The sequence below is a fragment of the Chiloscyllium plagiosum genome, chromosome 11 (assembly GCF_004010195.1).
Source record: "Chiloscyllium plagiosum isolate BGI_BamShark_2017 chromosome 11, ASM401019v2, whole genome shotgun sequence".
NCBI lineage: Eukaryota > Metazoa > Chordata > Chondrichthyes > Orectolobiformes > Hemiscylliidae > Chiloscyllium > Chiloscyllium plagiosum.
In genome coordinates, this window is record NC_057720.1 from 76,966,402 (window position 1) to 76,981,018 (window position 14,617).

Genomic DNA, 14,617 nt, shown 5'->3' on the forward strand with positions numbered 1-14,617 from the left:
TCTTGCTTCCTTCCTGTTTTATGTATGTGTTTTGTATGTACCATTTGTGTTAGCTATTTCAAAGAGCTGTTGGTATAATCTTATTCTCTTGCCTGTTCTCCATATTCTTTTTAATTTGTAATATTTGTCCATTTTTCATTTTAAAATGTACTTAAGGGTTTTGCTTCCACCTTTGGTTTTGTTAGAAAATGCTGTGCTCTGGCAAAGCACTTTAAGAGAATTTGTCTTAACCTTGCCCATTTTTCTTTTTTTTGCTCTTAAATGTTATACCTTCCATTAATGGCTCACTAAGCAATGGATATAATTCATCCCAATTTACTTGAGTTTACAGTGGGCAAGTTCATATCCATTCTGCTAAGGGATTATCTTGATATCATTCTATATCCTCACTGTTTCTAAGGTGTAGATCTGCCCACCAAGTTGTCAACTGACCTCTGAGCCACAGCTGGCTGCTACATTATCTGTGTCTAACGTTCTTTCAGTTTTTGTATTGCCAAATTTATAATTTATTTTTTAAAATCTGTATACTTGCTGTATTTTGTTATCCCATATGATTGCTAGCTAAAAAAAGTTCATCTATACACTTTCAAGACTTTGTTCTGTGCTCAACTGTTACCAGATCTTGTACAAATTTTTTTTAAAGCCATTACTTGCTTGAAAATGTTAGAAGTTTCTCTCAGTTGTGGTTAATATTGGAAATTAGTTCAAAAGTTAAAGTTAGTTTCTCTAAATATTAAAATTGCTTGATTTCCAAAGGCTCTGGTGCACTTCTTTGAGTTAGTGTTTGTGTGCCAAGGATTTTCTACTATTTGACTGCTACAATTAGAATAAATTCTTGGGTGGAGCTGGTTGCCTGGGAAAGGTACTGCAGCTTGAGGCAAAGCCAATTGCAAATCTGTCTTGCGTTTCCAAATGAAGAAAAGTTCTGAAAATGCCTTTTCTCATTTTTGTTTTTCTTCTAGTGGGACCGATTAGTCCTCCACAGCCTCCACCTGTCAGTGCATGGAATAAGCCCTTGACCTCATTTGGATCTTCCCCAACACCTGAGGCAAGTGTAATTATTTGCATAGTAATGTGTTGGATTTTAAAAATTTATCGTGTGCTGCTTCAGCAGTCCTAACTCTGGCAAGTTGATGTACATTATTTCTGAACGAGTAATACCTCATTTTTGCCAGAATAATACTGGCAATGCTGGTCAGGCAATATCTGAAATGAGCATATTAATTAATGTTTCTGGTCAGTGGTATTTTGTCAAAACCGGAAAGTGTTAGCGATGTAATGATTTGAAGAGTTATGTAGAAAAGAGGACAAAAGAGGTCTGTTATAGGGTTTAAATGACAAGATAGAGATGTAAATCAGATGTATGATGTTATTATCTGGTTATAACTAATTGTTAAACCCATTGAGTTTGGAGGGTAGTAAGATGCATAATTGAAAGATACTGTTCCTTGAGCTTCACAGTGCAGAAGGCCGAAGAAATGAATTCTCTAGAATCTGATGATTTTGTTGTGGTAGCTTTTGCTATTTTATTTCCAAATGCCTTCCCACATAAATAAAGGGAATAAAGTTACTTCAAATAGGTTTTAAGCGCATAGTATATTTTTGCATGTGCAAATAATGGGTTGAACATAGTTGAAGTGCAATACTTTTCATGAACTGCGAATAAACTATTCAGCAACTTACAGCTATTGTGATTGCTGCCTCTCAGCAATTTCATTGGCAGATTTTTGATTAATTTCCAAATGAATAGGCAAGAATTAAGCAGGATGTCATCTATCCAATATGACTGTTTGCAGCATAGAAAGTGCTGGGGCAGAAAGGCCCAGAAAATATGTATTAAGAAAATCGGATACAGTAGATTGGTCTGTTTAGGTCAAGCACTGAAGTGGTATAGCATGTTCTTTATCTTTGTAATAAGCACCGGTGGCTCAGTGCTCAACACCACTGCCTCACAGTACTAGGGACCCAGGTTTGATTCCACCCTCTGGTGACTTTGTGCATGCGTTTGCACATTCTTCCCCTGTTTGCGTTTGTTTCCTCTGAGTGCTCCGATTCTACCCGTAGTCCAAAGATATACAGGCTAGGTGGATTGGCAGTGCTACATTACTCCTTGTGTCCAGGGCTGTGCAGGTTATGTGGGAAATGCAGGATAACAGGGATAGGGTAGAGAGTGTGGGTCTGGGTGGGCTGCTCTTCAGAAGATCACTGTGGACTTGTTGGGCCAAGTTGTTTGCTTCCACACTGCAGGGCTTCTATGAATTGTAACAAATGAACTGACATGTTCTGATGGTGACTTATTCTGTATACTGAGCAGAATAATTTGAACCAAGCGTCCACTTATCCAGTATCAACAATAGAGAAGCAAGTGTAAAAGTCGCGTCTGCTTAAGGTTGCAAGAGGCTCTATCATTTGCACTGGGACGTGGTTTTTTTTATATATAGTTAGTGGAGAAATTGAGTTTGAGTCAGCAGTGTATTGCTAACAAGCCTGACTTTGTGCCCATATATGAGCGTGTTCTTTTCAGAAGGGATAATGCAGGAAAGGGGGATACCCAGTGGATGTTCTCCTATTTCATCTGCCTTAGCAACAAGCCCAAAGAACAATTATACCACCCTGGTTGAAGTCAAGGGTCAGTGCTGGTATCTTGCTGATTTGTATGCTGAGTACCTCACTTCAAAATGCACTTATCTCTGCAGTAACACATTGAGACTATTTAAGGCATATTATGCAGCCCTATTCTGCTCTTGGAACTTTACATAAAAAGTTGAAGCATATTCTGTTCTCTGGCATTGAAATCATAATGCTTCTTTGATAAGCGAAAAGTTTCCAAATTAAATCATTACTAATTTTCATGAATGCCACTCTCTAAATCTGATTTGAAAAATTTCACTCAACATTCAAAGGTAAGTATTCTTGCTTACGTAGATGACTATCTTTTCTTGATTCTACTTAAACATGCGCAAGCTTCCTAGGAACGTTGTCAAAACGTAACTTTTGTATTTCAAAAGAGATGTTTCAAAATATGTTTTCTCGATTGTATTTGTTTGCAGTCAGCCAGAGGTTGTTAGTTAGCAAAGCCAAGGGTTTTCATGATTCATTTTTACTCTATTATTTCTTCCCAGATTTTCTTGGTGAGAGAAAATAAACCAATTACCTGTCTTTTGTTAGACTTGTATTTAATTTCTTATTAATAATCATTCTTATCTAAATTTGCAGCATTGGAATAACTGCAGATTAATCAAATGTTCATATTCATCACTGACTTAGAAAGTCAATTGGGATTACTAATTAATACAATAATTTAATATAACTGCATCAACTGTATTCTCCATTCTCTTCCTTGTAGGGAACAGGTTCCAGTCAGGAGAGTGGAAGTGAGCTTGGTATTGATTCTGATCAGTTGGCAGCAAAAATTAGCACCACCACCAGCACCACTATAACAGCTACTCCCAGCACCACTACTGCAACAGCTGCAACAGAGTGTGAAGTGACCTCAGCGGAAAAAGCTGCTGAAAATAAGTTGCCAGAGCCAAAAGAACAGAGACAGAAACAGCCTCGGGCAGGTCCGATCAAAGCACAAAAGGTAAACCACCTTTGCTGTAATTTGATGGGAAAATTGTAGTGAATTAATATATATATCCTGCAGAACATAGAACATACAATGCAGTACAGACCCTTCTCTCGATGGTTTCACAGGTTGATGCAATAATCTGAAACCTGTCTAACTTACACAATTCCATTTTCATCCTGATGTTTATCCAGTGACCATTTAAATGCCCTTAAAGTTGGCAAGTCTACTGCTGTTGCAGGCAGGGCGCTCCATGCCCCTACTACTGAGTAAAGAAACTGTCTCTTGACATCTGTCCTATAACTATCACCCCACAATTTAAAGCTATGTCCCCTCGTGCTAGCCATCACCATCTGAGAAAAAAGGCTCTCACTGTCCACCCTATCTAACCCGTTGATTATCTTGTGCCTCAATTAAGTCACCTCTCAACCTTCTCTCTAATGAAAACCGCCTTAAGTCCCTCAGCCTTTCCTCTTAAGCCCTTCTGTCCATACCAGGCAACATGCTGGTAAATCTCCTCTGAACCCTTTCCAAACCACATCCTTCTATAACGGGGAGACCAGAACTATCAGCAATACTCCCAAGTGCGGCCGCACCAAAGTTTTGTACAGCTGCAACATGACCTCATGGCTCCGAAACCCAATCCCTCTACCAATAAAAGCGAACACACCATATGCCGCCTTAAAAACCCTATCGATCTGGGTGGCAACTTTCAGGGATCTATGTACATGGACAACTAGATCTCTCTGTTCATCTACACTACCAACAATCTTACTATTAGCCCAGTACACTGTATTCTTGTTGCTCCTTCCAAAGTGAATCACCTTACACTTTTCTGCATTAAACTCCGTTTGCCACATCTCAGCCCAGCTCTGCAGCTTATCTCTGTCCTTCTATAATTTGCAACTATCGGCACTATCTACAACTTTAGTGTCATCCACAAATTTAATAACCCATCCTTCTACTCCCTCATCCAGGTCACTTAAAAAAAAAAATGACAAACAGCAGTGGCCCCAAAACAGATTCTTGCAGTACACCACTAGAAACTGAAATCCAGGATGAGCATTTCCCATCAACGACCACCCTCTCTATCTTCTTTCAATTAGCCAATTTCTGATCCAAACCCTAAATCACTCTCAATCCCGAGTCTCCATGTTTTGTGGAATAGCCTACCATAGGGAACCTTATCAAATGCCTTACTGAAATCCATATACACCACATCAACCGCTTTACCCTCATCCACCTGTTTGGTCACCTTCTCAAAGAACTCAATAAGATTTGTGAGGCACGACCTACCCTTCACCAAACTCTGTTGACTATCCCCAACCAACTTATTCCTTTCTAGATGATAAATTCTATCTCTCAGAACCTTTTGTAACATTTTACACACAACCAAAGTATGTCCCACTGGTCTGTAATTCTCAGCATTGTCTCTATTCCCCTTCCTGAACAAGGGGAGACAGCATTTGCTATCCTCCAGTCTTCTGGCACGATTCCTGTACACAATGATAACATAAAGATCAAAGCCAAAGGCTCAACAATCTCCTCCCTGGTTTCCCAGAGAATCCTGGGAGAAATCCCATCTGGCCCAGGGGATTTCTATTTCCACACTTTCCAGAATTGCTAACACCACCTCCTTGTGAACCTCCATTCTGTCTCGTCCTGTCGCCTGTATCTCAGTATTCCTCTCGACAACATTTTTTTTCCAGTGTGAATACTGACGGAAAATATTCACTTAGTGCTTCTCCTCGGACTCCACACACCATTTCCCACTACTGTCCTTGATTGGCCCTAATCTTGCTCTAGTCATTCTTTTATTCCTGATATAACTATAGAAAGCTTTAGGGTTTCCTTGATCCTATGTGTCACAGACTTCTCATGTTCCCTCCTGGCTTTTCTTAGTTCTCTCTTTAGTTTTTCCTGGCTAACTTCTAACTCTCAAGCACACTGAGCCTTCACACTTCATCCTAATGTAAGCCGCTTTCTTGCTCTTGACAAGAGATCCAACTTGTTTAGTAAACCACAACTCCCTCACTTAATCACTTCCTCCCTCTCTGACAGGCACATAATTATCAAGGACATGCAGTAGCTATTCCTTGAATAAGCTCCACATTTCAATTCTGCCCATCCCCTACAGTTTCCTTCCCCATCCTATGCATCGTAAATCTTGCCTATTCGCATTAATTGCCTTTCTCCCAGCTATAACTCTTGCTGTGCAGTATATACCTATCCCTTTCCATCGGTAAACGTAACCGAATTGTGGTCACTATCACCAAAGTGTTCACCTAACTCCAAATCTAACATCTGGCCAGGTTCATTACCCAGTACTAAATCCAATCCAACCCCTTGTTGGCCTGTCTGCATACTGTCAGGAAGCCCTCCTGCACACATTGGACAAAAACTGACCCATCTAAAGTACTTGAACTATAGCATTTCCAGTCAATATTTGGAAAGTTAAAGTCCCCCGTAACAACTACCCTGTTACACTCGCTCCTACCCAGAATCATCTTTGCTATCCTTTCCTCTACATCTCTGGAACTATTCGGAGTTGTATAGAAACCTCCTAACAGGGTGACCTCTCCTTACCTGTTTCTAACCTCAGCCCATACTACCTCAGGAGACGAGTCTTCAAACTTTCTTTTTGCCACTGTAATACTGTCCTTGACTAATAACGCCACACCTCCCCCTCTTTTGCCATCTTCTCTGTTCTTACTGAAACATCTAAATGCCAGAACCTGCAACAACCATTCCTGTCCCTGCTCTACCCATGTCTCCAAAATAGCCACAACATCAAAGTCCTAGGTACCAATCCATCATGCAAGTTCACTCACCTCATTCCAGGTGCTCTTGGTGTTGACGTAGACCTACTTCAAACCACCTTCCTGCTTGCCAGTGCATTCTTGCAACCTTGATACCTTATTTCTGACCTCACTACTCTCAACCTCCTGGACACTGAAACTATAATTAGGTTCCCATCCCCCTGCTGAATTTGTTTAAACCCTCCTGAAGAGCATTAGCAAGTTCCCCCCACCCAGGATTTTGGTACCCCTCTGGTTCAAGTATAGACTATCCTGTTTGTTGAGGTCCCATCTATCCCAGAATAAGCCCCAATTATCCAGGTATCTAAAACCCTTCCTGCACCATCCCTGTAGCCAAGTGTTCAACTCCTCTCTTTCCCTATTCCTTGTCTTTTTATCACGTGACACAGGTAACAAACCAAAGATAACAACTGTTTGTTCTAGCTCTAAGCTTCTACCCTAGCTCCCTGAATTTCTGCCTTAAATCCCCATCCCTTTTCCTATCTGTCATTAGTGCCTATGTGGAGCACAACTTGGGGCTGCTCCCCTTCCCCCTCAAGGATCCCAAAAACACGATCCAGGACATCATGAACCCTGGCACCTGGGGACAACACATCAGCTGTGAGTCTCTCTCATTCTCACAGAACCTCCTATCTATGGAGTCCCCAATGACTAATGCTCTGCTCCTCTACTCCTTTCCCTTCTGAACTTTAGAGGCAGACTGTGTGTAATTTACAGACTGTCTGTAATTGGTGTGTAAATTGTCCAGTTTGTCAGGAAGATGTACACTATTTTGTGGAATGATTTATATCACTCCACCGTCCCTCTCAAATGAGGTCACCATCAGCATTTTGACAAGTTTCAGGGATATGTATGTGCACTAATCGTTTGCTTAACACACCATAGAATTTTACGGTTGCCATTTAACACTAGCATCTTTTTAATGCAGACACTTCTGTTCTTGCCAGGTTACCTAACTGCTTTGGCACAGAAAGGGAATAATTGAAACTAGCGTTTCATTCCCACAAATAGTGAATGGTTCTTAGATACGTAAAAATGTTTTTCATATTACGACTGTGTCCTTTATCAGACTTTTAATTTGACATTAATTCACTCTTGTCCATGATTTATCCAATTGTTGACCAATGCCCCATGATCAACACTTTCAACCAACTGTTTGCAGTGGTACTTTTGAGTTGAAGATTGGCATAAAATATCAACAGTATATTACAGTGTGACCCATTTCAGCAAATTCTGGGCCAAAAGTATATTTTGAGGTCAGTTTGGTTTGTAGTCAAAATATGATGCAAATCTTGAGATAAATCTGCTGAAAATTACTTTTTCCCAACCTATTAAACAGTGCACAAAAATCAAAGTATCCAGTAGATGGCAATGGCCAAAAAACAGTACCCAGGCTTTAATGTTAACAGATTTTAAACTTGACAGAAATTCATTAGTGTTGGTCACTGAAGCTGCATTTACAGCACGTCATTTTCTGGGTGACTTGTTACATTATATTTGGAGCTTCTTATGTCACGCTTATGGTTCAAACTTATCTTTAGATTCCAGATTTGAACCCAGCGGAGAACAAAGAACACAAACCTGGCCCCATTGGTAAGGAACGCTCAATGAAAAACAGGAAAGTCAAGGACGTACAGCAGACAGAAGTTGAAGGAAAAGATGAGCCTCCGGTTGGTAATATTGGGAGCCCAGAGCCTGCAGTAACACCGGAACCAAAGGTGGTAACTGATCTGAGCACGGAGGCAAAGACTGTGATCTCTGTTCCACCACCAGAATTTGAAGAAAATTCAAAGGTAGTTATGCAAAGTGGCTAATTAAATTTGATCATTAATAACCTGCCTTAATGTTATCCAACTCCAAGCATACCTTTTCATTTCATTTGGCAGCCAAACCTAAGTAATGGATTTGGCTTTATAGACACAAGCTGGCTGTCAATTATTAACATTTTTAAATGACCACTTTCTTTTAGATATTTATCCACTAATATGTAGAGTCATAGCTAGTTCAGACAAAAGAAATGTATAGATAATGGTACGTGTCAGATTAATGGTTGCCATCTGTAAAATGACAGCTTTGATGTCTGGGCTCTGCTGAATTAACCAATCTCGACCCAAGATGCTTATGGAGTGGCGTAGGTAATTTGCTTTAGGAATTGCAGAAAATGGGAGCTAAGGCAGGCAACTGAGGTCTGCGAACCTGTTCTGACATTCAATATGATCATGTCTAATCATCCAACTCCATACATTTGAGGCCTTTTAGCCCCAACAACTATATCTAGCTCACCTGAAAGCATTCAATGTTGTGACCTCATCAGCTTTCTGTGGCAGAGAATTCCACAGGCTCTCCACTCTCTTGGTAAATAAAGTTCTCTTCAACTCCGTCCTAAAGGGCCTACTACTTTATACTTTGATATGATTCTTGATTCTGGGTTCCTCGGTCATCAGGATAATCTTTCTACTATTTACCTTGTCTAGTTCTGTTGCAGTTTTTATAGGTTTCTATGTAAATCCCCTTCCAGCTCTTCTAAACTCTCTAATGAATGCAGTTTTACCTGAACCAATCCATTATAACGCATCAGTCCTGCCATCCCCGGAATCATTTTGATGATGTGTGGTTGTGCTGCAGTATTATCTCCATGATTATGGATGATTGCAGCAAGCCATCCTCACTCATGTCCTCAAAGCCTCTCACTATGAAGGCCAGCAATCCATTTGCTGTTTTTGCTGTCTCCTACACCTGCACGCTTTCAGCGTCCGGAGTATAAGGATACTGAGGTTTTGTTGCATCTCTCCCTTTGCAAATCAATCACCATTCCAGGTTATCTGCCTTCCTGTTTTACCAATATGGGTAATCCCTCATTTATCCACATTATATTTCATCTGGCATACGTTTTCCCATTCACTCAATTTGTCCAAATCACCCGAAGCATGTCTTCATCTTCCTCACAGTTCACCTTCCCAACTAGCTCTGTTGTCTGAAAACTTGGTGATATTTCATTTCCATTTATTCCCACTCTGTTCCCTGTCTATCAACCAGTTTTCTATCTAAATACACTATCACCTGTCCCCCACACATTAAGTTGATGTGCTAGTTTCTTAAGTGGGACCTTACCAAGTGTTCAATTAAATAACATTCATAATGGCTCACCCTGCTAGTTATATCTTCTCAAATTCCCAGTGGATTTGTAAATCTGTTTTGTAAATCTAAGTTGACTCTGCCTGATCCTGTTAATTTTTCCCAAGTGTATTACTGTTAAATCTTTTGTTATGGATTGTAGCATGTTCCGTGCTACCAATGTCAAGCTAACCAATCCATAATTTCCAGTTTTCTCTCTGCCTCCTTTTAAGTATTGGGGTTACAATAGCTATTCTCCAATCTTGTGGGTGCTGTTTCAGAGTCTATAGAATCTTGAAAGATGACCACCAATGCATTCTCCATTTCTCGGGCCAGTTTCTTAAGATGTAGATTATTGGACTCTGGGGATTTTTCAGACTTAATCCTGTCATGCTGATTTCCTTCAGTTCCTCCCTCTTAGTAGACCCTGAGCTCCCCAACATTTGTGATTTTTTTTTTCCCCTCTGTCCTGTTTTGTGAAGGCAGAACTGAAGCATGTATTTAGCTGGTCTGCCATCTTTGTTCCCCATTATAACTGCTTCATTTCTGACCGTAAAGGAACTATATTTGTCTTCACTAATCTTTTTACGTTTCACGTACAAACTGAGTGTAAAAGCCTCTTCCTGCAAGCTTGCATTTATACTCTATATTTTCCCTCCTCTCAATCACTTTATTTTCCCTTGAAACCTAAACTACTTGCAGTCCTCAGATCTTTGGCCATTTTATATGCCTGCTGCTTGGATCTGATGCTATCCCTAATTACCCCTGTTTCCCATGGTCAGATCATGTTTCCTGTTTTATTTTTGTGCTCGACCAGAATGAACAACACTTTTTTTTTCAATTCAAACAATTAAATTCTCATGAGATGTGCTGTCAGTAGCTGGACAAGCATTTATAGGCTGTCCCTCGTTGACCATGAGGTGGTTGCGGTGATCCTAATCCATGGAGACTTGAAACTTTTTGTCAGTGTGTATCCACCATCATCCTTTAAATAGCTTTCACCAGATTATCATAGCCAACTCTAATGTTAAACCATTGTAGCTTCATTTATTTAGATTCAGCACTTTAGTCTCCTAATTAACTAAGTCACGCTCCATTTTAATGGGTTTTATCATATTTTGGTCACTGTTCCCATGGAGCATTGTATAGATAGATAGATTGAACAGGTGATTGGCACATTATCTAGCCCTGTATGTGGACCTGTATGGTTTTTAACCTTTTATTCTCTGCCCCTCTTTTTATTATTTTCCATGCTGTCTTTCATTTTTTTTCCCTTGCTTCCCTGTCGTCTGCCCCCCAGTATGAGTTCCTCCCCCCGCCCCATTTTAGTTTATACCTTTCCCTAACTGCTCTCCGAGGTCATGACTTCTGGTCCTGATCAAGTGTGTTCAGGTTGTGCTGATCCCAATGTATCAGGAATCTGAAAGGCTCACACTCACCCCATCCCTGTAGCCATGTATTCATCTGATACGTGTTTTTCCTCTGAGTAGCTCATGGCATTGGCAACAATCCTGAGATCACTACCTTTAACATCTGACTTTGTAACATGCGTTCTATATAGTCCCTGTATTCTGCTTTTAGAACCTCATTCCTCTTTTTACATGTCACTGGTACCAATGTGCCACAACCACTGACTGCTCAGTATCCCATTCCAGAATGTACTGCAACTGCTCCAAGACATCCTTGAACCTAGTACCTGGGAGGCAGCATCCTGGAGTTTCATTTAGTCACACAAACATCTGTCTATTCTTTTATGATTGGATACCCTATTACTACAGTGTTCCCAAAGTTATTCTTTCTCTCCAGTGCAGCAGAGCTAATCATGGTGCAACAAATTTGGTTGTTGCTATCTTTCTCTGAGAAGCCATTCTCCCCACCCACCCTAAACAGTATTCAAATTAGCACATCTGTTCTGCAGGGAATGGCCTCAGGAAATTTATGCACTGCCTGCCTAGTCCTTTTACCTTGGTCATCCATTCCCTCCCTACTGGTGGAGTTATAGCCTGCAGAGTGACTACCTCTGTATCATGAACAGTTCCAACCTCGTAGATGCTCCACAATCTTCAGCAGCAGCTCTAATTCAAACACTCAGCCTTGTAGGAACTGCGGCTAGAGACACGTGTAGCACACATTCTGGGCACTGAAGCTATGTCTGACCACCCAATAGAGGGGGAGGAGCATGTCACAGCCTTGACCTCTCCTTCCATGTCATAAAACTTTCAATTAAATGCTTAGTTTGCTCTTAAATCAAATAATGTTAATTACGTCAGGCCTTTCTTGTCTAGACCTAGACCTCTGCACTACCGTTTACAAATTAAAAGCCCCAAAATGAAGACCTTACAACTATATTAGCGATTAAAACCGTATAAATACTCATCTGACCTTAATCAGACAGTCACCTATTTCCTCTTGCCCCATGTCATTGTTTGAATCCTGATGTTACCTCAGGAGCTCAGTCTCTGGTTTCAATGAAGCTTTGTTGTGTTGCTCCTTTTAAAGTTGTTCGACCACTCTGCTCAGCTGTTCCCCACTAGGTTTACCCTCTCCAGCCACAGTGCTCTATTCCCTGCTTAACAGTGATGCTGACTGCAGGACTCTTACCAGACTCTGAGTTAAGAAGAGGAATTATTAACAGGATTACTGCACCTTGTCACTACACAGTGAGAGCTATTAGAAATGACTGTATGTAGATTCCTTGAAGGCACAATGAGGTTGTGCTGTGACATTACCTTGTGGCAACATTCACTGTCAAAGTTCACAAATAATATCACATCACTGAAGATGTAACATCTTAAAGGGTAAAGAAGAGAAAATTGGTGAGAAGCAATGGTGTATTTTGAAAACCTGTCATTTAAATTTTTAAGTCTTTATATAACCTATTTTTCTAATCAACCTGTTCAGAGTTGTTATTACACACCTCTGGAGCAGGTGGGACTTGAACCTGGAATCTCTGGTTCAGAGATACTACCACTGTGCCACATGAGCCGTTGAAAACTTGTCAGTTACATGTGTTGTTGATACCCAACATATTGTCAAATGCTAAAGAGGGTTGGCTAATTAGAATGTTAACTGGTCCACTGTGGTTTGTGGTGGTGAAATGGGACTCTCGACAACAGCCCCAAATTGGATAGACAGTGGAATAATTCTCAAGCACATAACGAGCATTAACATTGCCAGATGTCTTGCTTTATCTTAGAGTCTTCTCCAATCAGAATAAATCATTAGCTCTTCATATTGGAGCATCTTCATTTGCTAGTTCCACTAAAATGAAAATGTAGATTTGATTTTCGTGCAAACTTAAATTCAGAAGTTTCTGCAACCCCCAGAAAAAATCTGTGTGAATGGAGAGAAATATCAAGAAGACATTTGATAGCGATTATTGAACAACTACATCCTAATCCCCAACTTTGTTATTTTGAACCTGTTATTCCAGGGCAAGCTGTAATCCGGACTTTGATCTAGTTACTGCAAATGTACAGATTCATCCTTTTATTTAAGATGAGATTCTTTTACAAACAAAACTGCACTATATAGGTTTTAGTGTTGTGCCTTATTTATTTTAATAAACTTGTCTAAAGTCCCAAGAGATCTGTTCAGACTTGTAAAATACAGCAATTAAGAAAACCCTTAAGTAAATTTCTACGGTGCACTGTAGTAACTTGCTCAGCATCCTTTTGATAACATGAGCCTGCCTTCCGGAAAGCACTGCAGGTGTATTTGATTCAAGTGCCCAAATTGCATAGACTACAAAGCTCAGAGAAGGCAGCTCACCAACACCACTTCAAGAGCACTGTTAGCCAGTGAGGCTAATACTCCTGGAGAAGAAAAAAAAGTCAAGTTTAAATGCGTTTTAAGTTATTAGCACTCTACCATCTTGTGGAAGCACAGATTTTAGTTCTTTTCAAACCATTGTGCATGGAACTAGTTCACCGCTAATAAGCAGCAAAAGTAAAAAGGAATTAGAGACATAGATGGAAGAGTGCCTGAACTCTGATGGCCATCATATGTGGGAAATCTGGATATCCCCAAATTGCAATATTTCCATTCATGCAGTCGTGAAGGAAAATCAATAAAGTTCCAAATCAGAATGGTGTGTGGTGGAGGGGTTTCCATTCATTTTGCACCCTGGAAATTTTGAACTGCTATTCTAGATGGTTTTTAAAGTGGCTGGTTTTGGATATGTTGGCACACATTTCCAAGTAGTGGGAAAAAAGATGAGAATATTTGATATTTACATAAAATTGATAAAATAAGGTAAAACATTGATTAGAGCAAATGCATTTGTATTTTGTATATTTATGTTAATGTGATATCAAATGTACCGTATGATGATTTTAACGTAAATTCTGAACATGCAAACTTAAATTTTAGGAATCCATGACTGATTACACAGCACCTTCTTCCTCACTGTCAGATTCTGCTTCAAATGACAGTGGCAAAATAGAGGATTCCCTGGTCAGCAATGTAAGTGAGCCGATACAGAGGATGTTCTTATTTTCTTGTGCATCTTGAATTACAGTTCCACTTCTCGAATGCTTATTATCTGAGGAGTGTTGGCTGAGTAATGGATTTTATGCTGAGACCTGCACCTATTGTTTGAGTAATCTCTTTACCAGGTTAAGTATATGATGGCTGTGTATAAAATTTAAATCGAAATGACACCAAATGTTTATTCACATTTGTAACAATTACTCTTATTTTACTTTTGGAATAAGACTTACTTTAAAGTTTGTTTATTTGAATAAACATAGCCTAAATACAATTTAAATGTTCCTGCTCCCTAAGCACATTTTTGAAACATGGTGTAAATAAAATTGGCCAAAATTTTGAGTCATAAATTAATCAGAAACCTACATTGCTCTGTACCATCACAATCCTCCTGTGTAAACAAGAATAAGGATAATACTTGTAGTATTATATTAAATATAATTATTAGTTGGGGATTTTTCTAAACCTTTTCGGATACTGTAGTTTTTGTAGTGCTAGTGAGAGTGTGTGTATTGCCTGCATTTCAGGTACCCCTGCCCCACACCCTTCCCATCCCCAGGAGGGAGACTCTGCAACAGAGCTCCAGCCTGACACCAGTCTCTCCCAGCACTGTCAACTTCACCCTCAA

The 14,617-nt window shown here is 39.9% G+C and overlaps 1 protein-coding gene across 9 annotated transcripts in view; it reads left to right on the plus strand.

Moving 5' to 3' along the window:
- The window catches only part of prrc2c (proline-rich coiled-coil 2C), an 83,608-nt gene that overhangs the window by 50,905 nt on the left and 18,086 nt on the right, over nucleotides 1-14,617 (plus strand). For all 9 annotated transcript variants that reach the window (XM_043699867.1, XM_043699861.1, XM_043699868.1 and 6 more), the window contains 4 exons: nucleotides 963-1,048; nucleotides 3,347-3,583; nucleotides 7,929-8,180; nucleotides 13,873-13,965. In XM_043699867.1, the coding sequence (XP_043555802.1) occupies nucleotides 963-1,048; nucleotides 3,347-3,583; nucleotides 7,929-8,180; nucleotides 13,873-13,965 (668 nt within the window). The remainder of the gene's footprint in view (nucleotides 1-962; nucleotides 1,049-3,346; nucleotides 3,584-7,928; nucleotides 8,181-13,872; nucleotides 13,966-14,617) is intronic.